The sequence below is a fragment of the Adiantum capillus-veneris genome, unplaced genomic scaffold, assembly GCF_014529385.1.
Source record: "Adiantum capillus-veneris isolate H3 unplaced genomic scaffold, ASM1452938v2 Hic_scaffold_827, whole genome shotgun sequence".
Lineage (NCBI taxonomy): Eukaryota > Viridiplantae > Streptophyta > Polypodiopsida > Polypodiales > Pteridaceae > Adiantum > Adiantum capillus-veneris.
In genome coordinates this window covers 12941-31879 of record NW_028221807.1, presented here as the reverse complement: position 1 = coordinate 31879, position 18939 = coordinate 12941, and the positions used below count along the sequence as shown (strand labels likewise).

The 18939-nt window shown below is 38.4% G+C and overlaps 1 protein-coding gene across 1 annotated transcript; it reads right to left on the bottom strand.

Annotated features, from left to right (window-relative positions):
* Nucleotides 1-16917: 16917 nt before the first annotated feature.
* LOC147416551 (bZIP transcription factor 18-like) lies at nt 16918-17912 on the bottom strand. Its single transcript, XM_086508271.1, has 2 exons — nt 17771-17912; nt 16918-17658 (listed from the first exon to the last, which is right to left on the bottom strand). Exons 1-2 carry the CDS (start codon nt 17910-17912, stop codon nt 17435-17437), a joined length of 366 nt encoding a protein of 121 aa, XP_086364397.1. The 3' UTR covers nt 16918-17434.
* Between the last annotated feature and the right edge of the window lie 1027 nt (nt 17913-18939).

Genomic DNA, 18939 nt, shown 5'->3' with positions numbered 1-18939 from the left:
AAAGCTAAGATCAAAATTTGCATCCACTTTTGATAGTTTGATCATGGAGGAATTTACATGGACTTAGACATCCTCGAGGGGTAGGAAATTTTGAGTTCTTAATTTCAATCTAGACCAGAGACTTTTAGAGTTGCATACAGTAGCTAGAAAAGTGGGATATTTTGAAGTGCAAGTTTCTAGTAGAACACCTTTAAATTGCAAATAGTTGTAAGTACTCAGAAATTGCAAGGTAATCACTCCTAAGATATAATAACCATCAGCTACATGTGTAAGTGCAAGCTTGTGTATATCTAAATGTATCACTTCCAAGCAGATGAAAGTATAGCAAGGTATAGACTTTAAGGTAGGACAATATACTTACTTGCTACAACAGTAGCTTAAGAGTTTGTCGTGTAGCTGGATGAAGTAGTCCTAGTCATATGATATTACCAAGCATATGTGTGCGTGTGTGCACGCCCACCCTTACCCAAGCACCATACTCAATGAGTCAGCACTAGGCCCATTGAGTAACCTACTGCCTATAATTAATGGAATGAGATTGTCATGGTTCATTCTTAGGCTAGGCCATTTTTCTCGAAAAATGGCTTTAGTAATAGTATCGATTAAGTCATTTCTATTGAAACCATTAAGGCAGTATTTGTCAATAAGGCATTTGATTTCCTCCTAGACAGTGAAGCTGTTATAAGAAGAGTGTATGATCATGTAAAGCAGACATATACACGAGTTTAGAGCAGCATTAGGTGGCCGATCGCTTTTTTTTTTAATACAAATTCTGCAGTAGGGACCTTAAGGTTATCCCTTTTCCAAATGAACCAAAGATCATAGTTACTGTTGTAGGGGTTATGTAGCAAAATTGAGAGGTTTAAGAATTGTATATAAGTAGAAAAGAACCCACTGGGGGTATCAAAACATTTTCCTAATGTTAGTTCAATCTTGAGGCAATTTGTGTAAATGGATGAAATTTTATTGTAAAAGGATCTATTATTAAGGCTAAGAATATCATCCATATATCTATAGGTGTGATTAAAATTTGAAAGCTTAGGATCTATTATTAAGGCTAAGAATATCATCCATATATCTATAGATGTCATTAAAATTTGAAAGCTTATGTTTGGTATCTGAATTACTCTTGGTATTAAGGAACCATTTGTATTCAAAGTAGGCTAGGTATAGGTTACACATGAAGGGGGAGCAAGAAAACCCCATAGGATTACCTAGGCTTTGATTGTAGCAATTGCCCCCAGATTGTACAGAGCAGTTGTCAAGAAGCCATGAGACAAGATTGCATAATTTAAGCTCATTGTAGTGAGCATTATGTGTTCAGTGGTTCTCTCTAATCCATCTTGGTTTACTAACCAAAGAAATGAATGAGAGATTTTTTAAGCTAGCATAATTTGTTAAATGCAATCTTAATCATCTTTATTTAAACATTTTTTAGCCCAGGATCACCACAGAGAGGGGTGTTCTCATAACATTGGGTGATAGCTATAGAGAATAGATGAAAGGTTAATTTGGGTAGGTTGAGTGTAACCTCAATGAAGTTTTTTACAATCCAATATGGGTTATAATTGATTTTAAGAAAATCCAAACAAACCTTTTTCTTAACAGCACATACAAATCCAGATAATATAAGATCCAGGTAGGATGTGAGATCCTTAGTAATATTAGTAAAGACGTAGTTTGAGGCATCCAAAAACCATTTGAATTTATGTTTGTGATGCTTATAGGTTGGAAAGAGCACAGGTAGTTTGACAGAGTCAATAGAATAGCCACAATCTAAACAATCTTTAATGATATGGCTTGTGGCCTGCCTAGGAGGAAGGTTAAGTAGTGAAAACTCATTTTCAGTAAGCCTTGCTTGTGCAACCATCCAAGCAAGATTTTTTCACATAAAGGTTGGACAATTAGCGACTTTATCAAGACCAACAATGAACCATTGTTGTGAAAGTTTTTGAAATTTCAAACCTAAATGTGGAGTAATCCAAGTACTATCAATAATTAGCCAGTTTCGTGGTAGGAGAGAGATCTTGTGAGAAAAACATCGTTTAACTAGATTTGTTAAGCTCAATAGGACTGCCTTCTCCAATTGCAAAGTATTGACTAGGTCAACCAATCACATAAGTAAAGTTGAAACGGCAAGGTATGGGTTTTTTGGGAACATTGAAATGTGGTTCAAACCTTTACCCATAATTTTTTGAATTGCAGAATTATGAATAATGCTAAGATCACACGTACACACATTACCAAGATCTCCAAAGTCTTTACAAAAGTTATCAAACAACTCTTCACAAAAGCATTCTAGAATAGTATTGTCTCGCAAAGAGTCATTGTTGTAAACTAAACTCTTTATGGGTTGATGTTACGTCCATCCAATCATGAAATTATCTAACATGCTATGATTACCAAAAAGAAGTTTAAAACATTCACAAAAGATAAATTTAGGGGAAACCCAATCAAGGAGTTCATTGTGATATAAACAATGTACAAAAATATAATTTCTTGCAAAACTAAAGCTGCCAATGTTCTTTCTCCTGCAAGGGCTTGAGATCACCTGCATATTAAAATAAGCTACAAGTCAAGAAGATGTCAAACAGGGGTGTTTCTCCCTTTTTCTTTCGTAAAACTACGAGATTTACCCCTGTTATAGCTATTTGAACTGCTATGTGTAAAAGATTTATTAAGGTTGGTCAAAGAGTTGGGCCTTTTTAGAGATGGAGAGTCATCATCTTTGATACAAGGTTTGAGCAGACCAGTGGCCAATCTTGACTCCTTTATAGTTAGCATACGTGGTGAGATAAGTCATCAGATTTTAGCTCCTTGAGAATGTCTAGCATCAAGTTTCTAAAGGCATTGAAAGAAATCTGTGAGACTACAACGGACTTGGCTTGCCCACCAAGCCAAGAGAAAATTAAGGATGAATGTAAATCTATTGGTTTTCCAAAAACAGATGTTCTAAATGGTCGAGAATGTACCAAATTGCATGATTGAACCACATAATGTTGGATTCACAGGAAGCCTTAGGGTCAAGGAATTTACAGGCACACTTTATGTAAGGTTGCAATACATTCCAAATTGACTCAGTGTAGAAGTCAGGGTTGCTTTTGGTTAACTCCATATTCCCTTTAATGTGTATGTAAAAGCCAGCATTAGAGGCACACTCAGTATGATCAATAAAGTTAAGGTTAAAAGGAGCTTTGACGAGTTTCCTTTATCCAAAAATTGTCCACCTTTTAGTACTTTGAGTCTGCAATCTTCCACATTAGATGCTAGAAGATTGGCCAAATAAACCCATATTTCACTTAGTATAGGTTGAAAAGGATTTGTTGGGGAGAATCCATAAATGATGGTCTACTCCAAAACCTCAACTTCAATTTGCTCAACTCGCAAGAAAGGAAAGACTTTAGAGACTTTAGGAACCATTTCTAAGAGGGTAGAATCATTGAGGGTACAAAGGGACAACATATGCAAAATAGATGACTTTTTGTCAGTTGTTAGGACTGATCCATAGATAAGTTGTGAAGCGTCCAGATTGCTTATACACCAAAGAACAAGAGAACTAGCCATAGAAAGGGGTTCAAAGGGCAACTCAAGTCCTTAGGATAGGGAAAAAGCCTATAAAATAGAGTTGGAAGATTAGATAGGGTTTATTTGAGATAAGACTTCGCATTGCTTTTATCCTTTCTAGGAAGGAATGGTATGGTTCTAGTAGACAGGGCTTTTGAAGGAGGATGATCCATTAAGTATTGTGTAATTTCTTCCATAATCCTTGCATGTTTTAGCGGTTCATGGATGACTCTCATACAAGAAGTCATCTTGTCAATATTGTGTACTTAAAATATCAAAAGTTAGGGTGAGTAATTATGGATTAACCTGCAACCCTAAAATTGGTAAAGTCCAAAGACTACTATAGCCGTAAGCAGGAATCCTAAACTATAGTCAAAGAGGGACCACCTAACACCATTCAACCGAAACAAGAATTACAGACAGTGGGTCCATCCAAGCCCTATAGTCCAATAGTTTTTTAAAGCCAACGTCCCGGTTCTCTAGATAATTGGGAGAACCTTGTGTTTAGGACATGTGTGTTGTTGTTTTAAACTAATACTTATACACAACATAACATATTTGTTCAAAAGACAGCCGGCTCTATAAAAAGGACAGAGAGAAGCACAAAAATGACTCGGTCTTTGATTCCTCTTTGCATTTTACAATGAGAATGAAGTATCATTCCAATGTTCTTGTACAATGGATAGTTACGAGTGGTGATGTCTATAGTTGAAAGGGCTAAGGTGCACCAGTGGTAGACAGTAGCTTTAAGCCAAAAAGACCCTAAGTAATGATAGAGTATGCACCTGCATCCATATAAACAAGTTAGGAGATTTTTTAGCTTTGAATACGTATTATAGGTGTCAATGAACTTAGCTTTGAATACATATTATAGGTGTCAATGAACTTATCAGTTTTTATATATGTCCTACTTAAAATATTTTTACCTTAAACCTACCATCCAAATTTGTTTGTTGTTTTTTTGTCACGTGACTTTTCTAAGAGGGTATCATCATTTTCTTACTCCTTTTATGAACCCAAGGTCATCACTCCTTCAGTTTCTACTTTAAAATGAAATCATAGGTTATAAATAATGATAGTAAGTGACCGCATTTTTTTAGAAAAGAGTTTATATATTTAAATAAAGTAAGTTTTGATCATAAGGCCACCACCTCTTATGATCCAAATGTCTTCCAAAAATCATTGTCCCACAAGGTTTCTTTGCCTCTATTATGGTACCAAATGTTTCAATCTTGTAAAAAGGTTTATATTTATTTAAATAAATCAAATTTTGATCAAAAAGGCCAATACCCCTTCTAATCCAAATGTCTTATCAAAGTCACTGTCCCATAGGGTTTTTTTGCCCTATTTTGAATCCATCAGGGTAAGAACATGTTTTAAACAATCTATCTTAATTTGTAGAGAGTGTGGCCTAAAAGGAACCACTTAACGTATTTTTGTCAAACAAAATCGCTTGGAATTTTAGTTAAAGTATGGTATAAGCCAGAACGACTCGTCCCAAACTATGGTAGTCTACAAGATGTACTTTAGGTAAGTAAGTAAAGGCAAAAAATAAATACTTTTTTGTATCTTAATGCAAGAACAACAAATATGATGTTTAAGTGCTCAATGCCTTATCTACACGTAATATGCAGGTTCTGATACCAATCATGTGATGAGAGGTGGTATACTTTACATTGGATGAGAGTCTTTGCCTATATAAGTTTTGAGAAAGTAGTATGAGTGCCTTAGGAAATGCAACAGTACATGACTACTAACAACCAGTAATAAATCAATCTTTCTCTTTCCTTTTTTTAAAAACCATGAGTTCATTTTGGTTGCTCCACAAGAGGACTTAATTAACCTTATGTGAGTTTTTTATAAAAATCAAACCAATGTCAGACTTGGGTAATGCTTTGTCGAAAAGCCCAAATAGCATTGGGCCAAAATTTAACCATATCAATGCAAGCTAGCAATGTCAAGCTCGAGACAAACCTTTCATGGGAATGAGAATACACCAACTGATCTAAGTTTTTTTTAAGCCTCATTTAACTAAAAAGTGTTGCACGTCATCAAACCAGGGGGATGGATCTTCATTTGCTCAATCAATCCCCCAACATACATATACATTTTTTTCAAAAAAATATATACATTTGTGAATGGAATCATATTAAAAAACAGACGACATATTTGCTTTTGTTAAAAGAAGATATCATTTTTATGCAGTGAGTGCAACACCAACCTATGACGGAGGATTTTGTTCAAACAATTCCATAGTTCCTAAGCAATCAAGTGACAGTGCAACAACAAGTATCCACCACACTCAATCTTTCTTTCTAGAACACGCACACCCAAGTATGCCAAGGCTAAGTGAGAGGAAAATCATCCATCACCTATACTTATAGTGTTTGAGGGATGCGGCAACATTAATCGAGTGAGGAGAGGATCCCAATAGTTAAGCTTCCCAGAATCAGATTAGCATCCAAGGCTACCAACTATGCAGAGTAAGCTAAGTAGGGGAATAGAATAGCATCTACAAGATGTGTAATATCTTAGAGAGAGAAAAGCCAGTTGTCTACATCATATAGACCACCCAGGTACAGGCGGGACAATTTCTAGGAATCCCTCTAGATGAGCCACCATAATCGGTGCAAGGCCTAGGACACAAATTGAGTGAAGAGAGTCGATTTATCAGACGCCAAGAACTCCCACAGACTACAAAATGGCTTTAAAATCCATAGTACCATTTAAGGTTATGCAAAAAAATTACTACCCATTTTTTACCAAGGCATTAGGGCATGCGCCCATAGGGTAATTAATTACCTAGAACAAGTGCAGATTCCTAAGTGAGACAGAGAGAGATGGAATGGGGGGGGGACTGTTGAAGTTTGGGGAGGAGTGAATTGGGTGGGGGTTATTTTTATTAAAAAAACCTTTTTTGGATTGTTGGAGAAGGGATTTTTTAAGTTAGGAAATTATGAGGTGTGAATTTCAGTCTAGACTACTAAAAGTTGCATGCAGCTAGAAAAGTGGGATATTTTAAAGTGTGAGTTTCTAGTAGGACGCCTTTAAATTGAAAACCGAAGTAAGTACTAGGAAATTACAACGTAATCACCCCTAAGATACAATAACCATCAGCTACATTTGGAAGTGCAAGCTTATGTATATATAAATGTATCACTTCCAACAAGGTGAAAGTATAGCAAGGTATACACTTTAAGGTTCCCATCCATAGGACAAGATACTTACTTGCTACAACAGTAGCTTAAGTGTTTCTTGTGTAGCTGGATGAAGAATTCATGGTCAGATGAAATGTGTGTGTGTGTGTGTGTGTGTGTGTGTGTGTGTGTGTGTGAGAGAGAGAGAGAGAGAGAGAGAGAGGATGAGCAATGCAATGAATTCCAATCCAACTAGGGCACATGAGGCACCATAACAGTGAGTAAAAGAATTTTCACACACACAAATGGTGCTCCTGCTTCATTCAAAACACTCTACGCATCACTTCAATCAACAATGCCCACACACAAATACACACACATAACTAAAAATGCAATGAACATAGATGCACATATACACACTCAAGAGAGTGCACAAATGCAAACATGGGAGGGATCAATATTTGTCTCTACACATAGAAGCATGCACTAATTGTCAAATACTCACTTGTAGTATTTCAATACAGGTACATAGTAATATCGCATACTACATTAATCTACTGCATACGAGAGTATTGAATAACATCATGAAAACAAAGAGAAGGTACTGTATTACTACATAATCAACATCCACACTACTGCTTACGAGCAGTACCGAGAACAGTATGACTGCATAAGAGAAAAGACTAACTGCCCAACTGCAAGACAGCGTGAAGAACTAAATTACTAGCCTAAAACTAACCCACTTAAAACATCAACCATTGGTGTAAAAACACCCTTAAGGTTCAAAGGTTCCATCCTTAGTTACAAACAAAAGTAAATAGACTGACACTGATGTATTAGGCCAGTAACACTTGGCACACCCGGTGGGCAATGTTTGCAAAACATTGTAAGAACCCACAAAACCCTTGACAAAAAGACTTGAAAATCAAAATGAAGTCTGGCTTGAAATTACTGCTCTTAAACACCTGTTTCTTTAGTTTGAGCTATTCCTCCTGACTATGCATCCACATCATCTCCAGCTTCCACCAATGTAACCTCAGTAAGTGGATCTTATGAGATTACTTGAGCAAGTTTATTAAATGGGTCTTTAAGTTGTTGTTGATCACTTGTGTCATCAGTGTGTGTAACTCAACTGAAACTGAAATTCCTCATACTGTTGCTTCAGTTCATCATACTGCTTCTGCAATAACAAATTCTCCTCCTTTGCTTCTTCCTCTGCGTCAATACTTACTTCCATCTCAGCTGCAACCTCATCCATTGTATGTTCTTTAATGTTCTTATCCAACACTTCCTTGACTATAAGATAGCATTATCCATTGGTATCAATTGACATTCAACACCCTCTAGTTCAGGTTGGTGATGAACCTATTGTTCCCTCTTATACTTCAACTATATAAAATGATCTTTCAATTCAGTGAACTTCTTCTGCAGCAACACAATTTCTTCCTTAGCCTCTTCTTCAGCAAAGGCCTGGTATGGCTTACTAAACACATTAGCAGGTTCAGGTTCAAGTTCAGGCTCAATTTCAGGGTCAGGTTCAGATTTCTCTTCAAGGTAGGATGAAAACTTTGCAACCATTAGACACTACCTCTTGAACATATCCAATATCTCCAAATGTAGATGAAACACTGGGAGACCTGATTTAGAATCTGTATTCCAAAATAATTGATTATCCTAAAAAATTTGATTCGGGAAACACCAAAACTGATCTGCTTCTTTATCAAACTGATCTGATTCAAGGCTTAAAAATAACAGGTTGAACTCTCCTTCACACATAAAAAACACCACCAAGATGGCTTGCTCACATCTCCTCTCAAAAACTTAATGAAATCCACTTTATAGATGCACATCTCTCCAATCGGTGATATCTCCCTGAAACTGAAAACTTCTTCTGCTCCCTGAAAAACTTCCCTTATGTCATCAAGCATGAAGACATAAAACTAATAAGATATAAGAATATCAACATCATCTCCTCCATCAACAAAATCACATAGAAATGTAGAACCATCTTTAGGAAAACCCACTTCACCATTTATCAAGAACTTGCAAAAGACTTGCATAATCATCAGTCAAAACCATCTCCTCAGCATCAACAAAACCATTGAAATTAGGAGCATGACCACATAAGGAATACAAATCTTCAAGAATACCATCAATAAACTGAACTTCCTTGGAAAAAGATGGACTTCCAATCTCCATGACTGAATTCACAAAAGCATCGACATCATAAAGATTATTGATGAGACGACAACATCATTCAAAACACCTTCCGTAACGTCAAGGTTTGAAGAAGACTCCATATTGTTTATTTGAGTAAGTTGAAGATTCAAATCCTCAATTTAATTATTTTTTTCTAAAACAACTTGCTTAAGAGAATCATTAACCTCATAGAAGTAAGAAATATGCAAGTCAAACTCTGCTTGCACCTGAGAAATCGCCACAATCAATGATGCTTTCTCTTCTTGAAGTTGACTGATTTTGGAAACCGATTCATTAGCCACAACCATATTTGAATACCTGTCATTCTCCAAATCCAAATAAAGCTTATGGATCATCTCAACTTGAGAAATAACAAGACTTTGTATTTCAGCAAATTCAGGTACATAACTTCTTTGAAAATCAGTAATCTCAGGATTAGGGACATGTATTGTGGAACTCAATAAATTAGGGACCTTCGGTATTAAAACTTGTAATTCAAGGACCTGAAATTCAAGATCCTTGTCTTCACAACCCAAATAACTCATATCCACTCATGGAAATTGGCTTTCTGTCTTCAAACCTCCAAAAAACACTTCTCCATAAGCACATTCCTGACTGCCACTTGCGGGATACTCCTGATCAAGATACATCAAAAACTGATTCATCACATCATCTTCATCTTCAGCACACATTATGTCTTTATCTATCTTCATCTCTTCCACTTCAATACACTAAAATTCGATCTCTCCCTAAATTTCATCCTCTTCAAGATTGGTATCCAAGGTTGATATATAGGTTTGTATGGGATATTAGTGGCTTCTCTTTCTCCCCTCCACTTGGATTCCCTTCTTCTCAATCACCAAATCTACTTTTGGACAACTTGCCTTCTCTTCCTGTAAAGAGGTGAGTCTCTTTGATGTGAGGTTTCGGGATAGCTTGTAGTTCTCTTGGGTCCTTTGGCTCATGAGCTGCTCTTGGCTTCCTCCTTCTTCCTTCATCATCTTTTGGACTACATCTCCCTTGCATTGAACAACGTCTCCTTCTTGAATCAACTTCTTGTCTTCAGTAATCTGAGTATCTACAACTTTGATCCCATATTCAAGAACATCAAAATCAGGTTGAAAAACTTCAGGTGCTGAAAAATCAGATTCAGGCTTTGAAACTTCAGGTTTTGAAACTACAAGTGCCTGAAAAATTGTTGGTAACGGAAAACTAATAACTTGAGGTTGTTTTATGTTAGAACCACTAGTAGGTTGATAAAAAGACAATTGGACATCATCGTCACTAAGGTAATCATCAAATTCCTCTTCATACTTCTCTAAAAGACCTTCAACCGCTTCTTGCAACCTTGATATTTGCCTTACGTTTGAACATGACTTTCTCTTCTTACCGACTCATCTATTATGCCACTTATGTGCATCATCTAGAAAATCAAAAAACAATCTAGATCCTCTTGAGCATCACACGTGTCCTCATGACATGATGCATCTTGAAAATTCTGCATAATTTGATACAACTCTCTGCATAACTTTGGCATGTAATACTTGACAGAAACATCCTCTTTTTGACAAGGCTTACACATGTAAGGACATCGCTTCACATAGTGCCCATCTTTTTGACAAATAGCTCACTTTTTCTTCTTCTTCTTTGTCGCCATAAAGAAAAGATCAAAGCAATATAGACAATAATAATCACATATTGAAATAATCTTCAAAAGACTGCATCAAATTGTGTACTGCATAAACTGCATACTTTTAAGAAACAAAAACTGCCTGCAACAGCAATCTGCAACTGCATGAACTAAATTGCAATTGACTCCACAGAAACTGCACAAAAACTGTCAAGAACTTGCAAACACCTGCAACTTGTCAACAATTGTAATTTTGATTTCCCTTGGCAGATTCGTGAAGAAATTCTCCAATAACTTTGATGTATGTTCCTCAGACTCTTCCTGTGCAGTTACCCAATTCAATAATTCCCTCAAGTGGTCGAGGTCAACTAGCATGTCAAGAACCTATTGAATTCCTGAGTGCCATATGGTTCAGGTTGAATTCGAACCAATTGCAAGAACGGCTTCACCAATACTCCCAAGATATCAAAAGCTTGTTCCCCTCTCCACAAAGAGACACTAGCAGGATCGTCAAAGTGTTAGGGGCTAACCACCCTAACAGTTACAATACAGGTACACAGAAATGTTGCATACTACATTACTTTACTGCATACGAGAGTATTGAATAACATCATGGAAACAAAGAGAAGGTATTGTATAATCGTCATTCACACCACCGCTTACAAGTAGTATCGAGAACAGTATGACTGCATAAGAGAAAAGACTAATTGTCCAACTACAAGACAGCGCCAAGAACTAAACTACTCACCTAAAACTAACCCACTCAAAACATCAACCATTGGTGTAAAAATGCCCGTAAGGTTCAAAGGTTCCATCCTTAGTTACAAACAAAAGTAAATAGACTGACACTAATGTATCATGGCAGTAATAGAGTGGAGAGGACAAAAAAAGTGGCAAAGAAGAGAAACTCATTGATAGTTCAAATCTCTATACAATTCTAAGCCCACAAGCTATGGAAATGGAGGTCAAGATTGGGGGTGGAGAAGGATACCTTCTTGTTGAAGATCGAGCAAAGAACTCTTTCACATTCTATGACGTGACTTTATAGCTAGAACTTCAAACAAATTGTCCAATCAATAAAAGTAGCAAATTCAGGCATAAATTTGGGCTAGTATTGCACCATTACATCACATTGGGCATTGCCATATCATAGCTAGGGAAATATACTAAATATTTCATGGAATGTCTAAGCGGCACTCATAACACCTTTTTCTCCATAGTTGCAGCCGGTTGCTCCAGTAAGGGTACAAACTTGTATGTTTGCTCTACTCCCCATCCTTGTTCCAATAAACTATTAGAAGACTACAGCCGGAATCTTCATGTTGACTTCTCCCACCCCACCACCATTGTGGCGGGATCCTCTTCACAGTCTTCTCTCTTCTTTTTCTTCTTCTCTTCTCTTATTTTCTTCTTCTCGTTCCTTCCTCTTCTTCTCTTCTTCTCTTCTTCTTCTTCCTTCCTCTTCTTCTGTTCTCTTCTTCTTTTTATCCTTCTCTCTTCTCTTGGATGCCTAGCACCCAAGTGGTGGCCTCTGTCTCTCTTCATTTCCTCTACTTCTTCTCCTCTCTCTTTTCATCTCCTCTTCTTCTTCTTCTTCTTCTTCTTCTTCTTCTTCTCTCTCTCTCTCTCTCTCTCTCTCTCTCTCTCTCTCTCTCTCTCTCTCTCTCTCTCACGAGTGTCTATGCCGCAGAAACCCTCTCTCTTCTCTTGCTTCTTCTTCTTCTTCTCTCTTTCCTCTTCATCTCTTTTCTTCCTTTCCCTCTCCTCTCCCAAGCACCTAGCACCCTAGAGACCCGCCCGCTCTCCTGTTTTTTCTTCTTCTCCTCCTACTCTCTCTTCCCACACACCTAGTATCTAGGCAACTGGCCCTCTCTCCTCTTTTCTCTTGTCTTCTCTATTCTCCCTTATTCTTCTTCTTTTTCTCTTCTCTCCTCTTCTTCTCTATTCTGCTCTTCTTTTCTTCTTCTCTTTCCTTCCTCCTCTTCTCTTCTCTTCCCTTCTTCTTCTTCTTCTCTTCTCTCCTCTTCTTCTCTATTCTGCCCTTCTTTTCTTCTTCTATGTTCTCCCTTCTTCTTCTTCTTCTTGTGTTCTCTCCTCTTCTTCTCTATTATGCTCTTCTTTTCTTCTTCTCCTTCCTTCCTCTTCTTCTCTTCTCTTCCCTTCTCCCTTCTCTTGTTCTTATTTTTCTCCCTCCCTCTTCTCTTGGGCACCTAGCACCCCGGTGGCAACCCCTTCACTTATTATTTTCTTCTCCTTCTTATTTTTTTCTTCTCTCTTTTTTCTTCTCTCTTTTTTCTTGTCTTCTTTTCTCGTGTAATTTTCTCCTTCCTTCCTCTTCTTCTCTTCTCTTCTCTTCCCTTCTCTATTCTCTTCTTCTTTTTGCTCTACCTCCCTCTTTTGATGTGTGTCTACAACCTCGATGATGGCCTCTTCTCTTTTTTATTCTCTTTTATCTTATCTCTTCTTTCCTCGTTTTCTTCTCCTCCATGTCTTTTCTCTTCTTTCTTCTCCCACCTGCCCCGCCAGCCACCTCTCTCCCCTCTTTTCTTATACTTCTTCCTTGTTCTTCTAGATGCCTCATTGTTCTTATTATCTCTTCTCTTCTCCTCTATTTTCTCTGCTTCTCCTCTCCTCCATCTTAGTTTTTCCTTCTTCTTCTTGTTCTCTTATTTTCTCGTCTTCTTCCCTTTGACTTATTTCTTCTTCTCTTGTTCTCCTTCCCTATTATTTCATGTACGATGGCATATGAGATTCCTATACTAGCTCCATATAATGAGCTTCTTTGTACTTACTTTTATCAATATGGTCATAAAGTTTGTGTCTAGACTATACTTCGATCTCTAATGTGAAATTAAGTGTTGATTATTATGCTAATGCCATGAATGGTTTTCCTCCCTAATCTCTACAAATGAGAACAAATCTTGGTAGAGATTATTACCTCTTAATCTCACTAGATCCTTAGTCTAGCATGCCTAGATCAAGATTAGTGTTTCTCCAGTTAATGTGAGCATGTTGTTGAGTTCTTCCCCTTCATCCACTACTCTCTTAGCTAGTAAGACTAATTCTTGATTAGAAATTTTCATTAAGCTTTTATTGCACTGCAATTAGTCAAAAAAAAAAAGTTTTTCCCCATTTAGCTTCGGTAATAATCCTTCCCACTCATGGAAAGCTCTATCATTGTTTGTTTGTGTGAGAAGTGTGCTTCAAGGCCTTTCAAACAAGCCGTTTAGGTTATCCAACCGTTCTATGCAAGTCTGCAAAACAAAGAACAAATTTATGTGTTTCTGCGTCCCCACACACATAAGGCCCATGGGCTGAGTGGTGTACCTTAATAACCATAGTGCATTAACATCCAAAGGGGTCTTGTGTTCAATGGAGGTTGAATGTGTGCCTTATTTCGGTAAGGGAAGTGGGGTGGAACTCAAAAGGGGCACCAACCATTGCATCCAAATTTGGGTCCGTAGGCACTATTTATGCACACAAGGAAGTAATCGAACGCCATCCAGATTACAACCTTCCTTTTGCTTCACTTTTGGGTCCACAAGGCATTGCTCCCATGGTGAGCACTCACCTTTCCTCCCAAAGCCAAAGCCATAAGCCCCTTGGATTAAGAGCCTTTTCCCTCGGGAAAAATCAAGCAACCCTAAGCCATCCTAAGGAGTGATTCTCAAGGGTGGAAGCAGATGACATCTCCTGCTAAGAAGCACTTCCTGTATGCCGGTAAAAATTTCCAAGATCCAAGGCACTTCTAGTGTGAAGGGCGACTTCACCCAAGGTGAAGCGTTACTTCACATAGGAGCTATCAAAAAGGAAAATTCCTCTCTCTCTCTCTCTCTCTCTCTCTCTCTCTCTCTCTCTCTCTCTAAAATTAAAATCCAAAAAATTTAGCCAAGCACAATATCATTGAAAGGTATGCTTACATACTTATCACCTTTGGGAATGATTCCATAATTTTGCTCTTGTAAGTAGATTTGGGAGAGTCTCCAAAGGTAAATTTTCACAAATGGAGGAGAAGGGAATTAGGAAGCTCAATGGAGATGGGTTTCATGTAATGCCTTTGGATTTGGGATAGTCTCCTCTAATACCTAAGGTTGTATACATGACATGCCATGGTGAGAGGATCATTTACAAACTTTCTTGAACTAAAAGGCACATTTTCTTTGCTAAAGCATACACTTGTTGTTCACCAATTGTTTGGCCTGCTCCATCACCTCAAAGGAGAGAGGGTGCCATAATTTCCTTCGCAACACACATCTCCACTTTATAGACTTCGGCCTATTGGTTGATGCCCAATACTTTCATAATCATGCCCTTATTGATGAGTGATTTAGACATGCCAACATGATGTTGTGATAGTCGGTACCATAGTAAATCAATAATCACCTTAGTATTTCATCTAGAAGCATCATTTAGTACACAAAGCCCTCCCACATTCCAATGCATAAGGCAATAGCAAAGCCATCGTGACGTCAAAGATTCCCTATTCAACAATAACATAGAATTCCATTTTCCAAAGTGGCATGTGTTTGCAATGCCACTACTTACAAGTTTTGGTCAAAGCTTGTTGATGCACTTGAGAGATACAACACATTGGCTTTGACATGCAACTTTTGAGAGGTCCTACACACTAGCTTTGATGGAAGTGTATACTCTCATGGGGGACCTTAAGTATCCCTCTCCAAAATTACCCAACCCAAACTCATGTCAATAAAATAAATACCTAAAATGACAAAGTAAATAAATAGCACTAGGCATTCACTTGAGATGCATGAACTTTAGCGCCCTCTCTTCAAATCATAGTGGACATAGCTAGGAAGACCAATGCAATGAAGAAGCTACCATGGACACCCAAGTAGTAACCAACTACTAGATACGCCTCAGATTTGCAACCATTAACCTGTTATAAAAAAGAATGCCATCTTGAGCATCGGTTACCTCGTAGAAACTTGACCCAGAATGTATGTACTTATACAATGGCACTTTATGCTTAATGAATTACTTTTGTTTTTTGCACAACCATATACTCTTGGTGCATTGGTCATTAGTTTAAGTACTAGATTAAGTCTAGAATAATATTAATTAATCTATTATAATTTTCATTAAGATATGAATGGCTCACTTGCATACCCACCATAGCTACCACACATGATCAAAGAAATTCGTCATCTCAAAGTCAAGTCCACCTGTTGATGTTGGACCTTGCAGGTCTTGTCTCTGTGTTATCGATGATGTCCCACAAGCCTTTGTGTAGAAACCATAGCCACATAATTTACTTCCAATAAGCATCATTGTCTTTGATTAGTTTGTCGTTGACGTTCGTGCACCGTGGAACCATTGGTATTAGAAATTTTTGAAAATTCTCCTTGCGTTGCAGCTTCTCATCATGAGAGAAAGTGTTTGCCAATTATAGATCTCTTCACTATAGTGTTTATAAGTGCAAGAACTTAGTAAAAAGAACCACATAGAACATCAAATGTACTATCTTGGTTATTAGAGATAACGACATGAGTTATACTTATGTACGAGGGGCCATACCTTATTTTCCCACAAAGAGGGATTGTGGTCTGTAATTACTAGAGGACTCCACCAAGAAAATAAAAAACAAAAATAAGAAAATATTATCATGAGTGACTCTAATAGCTACCTTCTCTTGACCGGGCCTAGCGCCTCCGAATTTTTGGCCCTCATTTGGTGGCCCCACCAAGGAGCTCTTGCAACTTCAATTCATGTGTACTTTCAACACTGGATGAATGGCTGCAGGAGTGCTCTAACTGGACTACCAAACAAGAGCACAACATAATGAAGAAGACAAAAAGAGCGTGGCTAGTGCACGACATGATGGAGTCTCTCGTGCTTTACTAAAAATCAGGCGGTGCGCCGTCTCCCTATACATTATTATTATTGTATAGCAAACCTTACACTACTGTTTTCTTTTAATGCCAATCTTCATAAAGGAACTCATCTAGTATTAGAGCACCTCCCATTCCTAGAGCTCACATCTATGGTCAACCTTCAGACAAGCTTGCCAAGAAAGAAGACCAAGGAACTCGTCATCTCAAACTCGGGAATGCACTTGAAAAGCAAGATAGGTCTTGGTATCTGCAAGTTTGAAATAATGAGTAAGAGCTTCAACGCTGAGTTTCTTGAAAGCAACACACTTTCCACAACCAATTGAGGGCACTTGTTGCAGCACCCAAATTGTTCACATTATTAGAGCACAACCCAATCCCCCGTTCGCAATTTTGAACGACCTTCAGACATATTTGCCACCACACTTAACTCTTTACATATTAGTCTTTAATCCGAGCACAAAGTTATCTATGACATGATCTCATTCACCTGGTACATCTTTGGACTGGCCATTCTCCTTGCAATAAAAGGCATACAAATGGAACTGCTAAAAAGTTTTATTTCATTGAAATGCAGTTGAATTCATGCTTGCGCACGTGCACGCACATGCACACACACAAAGGCCCCATGCACTTTCAAATGAGGTCCTAGAAGCCACATTCTGTGTCACAACCGCCCACAATATGAACCAATACAGATGGGTTTCCTCTGCAAGAATTCAATACTAGAAAACAAATACATATGCCCAAATACAACCATCCTCCACGATTTAAAAAAACGGACATTGTAACATGGATGGTAGTCTATCAAGTTTTCGCTCTTGTCGAGGCTTGAATCAGAAGAGAGGCTTAGAGCATTCGCTGAAATCTTTGCATTGGCATTCTCGCATGTGAACCTCTTCCACTAGTGCAAGGTCCATATCCAACACAATTCCAGATGAAACATCACAGTTTCAACACATGCCGAAGACTTCAAATCACCTCTTTGCAGTCCCTAGCTTTGGCACCTTTACATCTTATGAACGAGTTTCAGAAAGCAGCAATGTCAGCTCGTGCTAGCTCTGCATCGAGTTCGAGGACTGATGAAGGCTGCTGCTAGATGCTTGGACCCCATGTTGCAAGTGTGGTTGAGGATGTTTCTGATTTGCCTGTTGTGAAGCTAGTTGAGGGCTTTGATGTGCCATTTGAAAGAATTGGTGATTCAAGGCCTGCTGGCCTGGGATATGTCCAGTGGCTATTTTCAGCCTCTGAACCTCGTCTCTCAAGGCTTCATGCAAAGCTGATTGAGTACAAAAAAAACGCTAATGAGCTACAAATACACGTCTGGCATCAACAAAAACACTTAAAAGGACAAGACTTTTCATTCACAACTTTAACACCTGACTTCATACCTTCACGTAGTTGAGCTTGCTGCTCCATAGACTGCAGTCTGAGCTTAAGCTCATTGTTCTCATTGCTAAGCCCTGTTGAGTCCCTCTGAAATGATGAAAATACCAGACATGATTGATATAACTTTGGAAAAGTAGATTGCATTAAGACTCAACCTTGCACTTCACTGCTCAAGTTAATCACCCAGGTAAGCATGACATAGATAACAAGAGTACACTCTATTTGGAGATTAACACTATCCCCCCATGAAGAAGGATGGGTACAGAGATGACTCAACGTCTGTCTGAGCTTTTTTCCCTCTCTCAAGGAACTCGGTCTAATGGGGCTGAAAAGGACCCATTTTCCGGGATATCCCTTGACAAAACTTGAGCGTGCAAGTAGCAATAGGCACAGATATATACCTAGATGAATCCAGTAAGAGCCCAAATTCACCTATGAAGGAAAGTGCAGCTACACACAAGAACACAAACTAGGAACAACGGTGTCTTTCTCCTCCAATTCACTGACACCAAAAGTGCTGGTCATTTCAAACCAGCTTCACACCATCTGAGGCATCACATGAGATAATAATTATGAAGGTAAAATGGGTAGCATATGGAACAGTCTCATACAAAGTGAATCTGTTGCAAACTAGATCAAGAGAAGGACCTAGCAGCAATATAGCACCCTTACTAATACGGATAGGAAATACTATTAAACAGAATTAAGGGTAAAAGTCCATCATTCTTTTTTTTCGGGGGGGGGGGGGGGGGGGGGGGGGGGGGGGGGGGGGGGGTTGGGGGCACAACCTGGGTAGCATGCCCAAGAGACACACTAGCCATACCAACATGCCCTAGACCAACATGAAGCAACAAAGTGGTACCACTTCTTACATCTTTTCGGTCAGCACATGAGGTCTGAGAGTATCTATGCAAGTTGTACAAGGCACAATCCCCCAGAAGGATCCTTGTTTTGGAGAAGACTCTATTAAACCTTCAGTTCTCACAGTTCTCTTCCCTCCAAGCCCTCATTTCTTGTAAGGTGCAGCGGAATGAATGTTTGCGCTTTGCTCAAGATGAGTTCTCCGAACTGTGCTCAAGGTTCCTTTTACTTACGGAAGGGAGAGCCTTCCGTTCCTTTAGTGAGAGAGTGCAATGGACACAAACAAAGTGAATGGACACAGTGAATGGAA

Coding starts and splice junctions, on each gene's coding strand:
- LOC147416551 (XM_086508271.1), bottom strand. CDS start 17,912: ATGCAATCTACTTTTCCAAAGTTATATCAATCATGTCTGGTATTTTCA. Junction 17,659..17,770: donor GCAAGCTCAACTACGTGAAG/GTATGAAGTCAG, acceptor GTACTCAATCAG/CTTTGCATGAAGCCTTGAGA.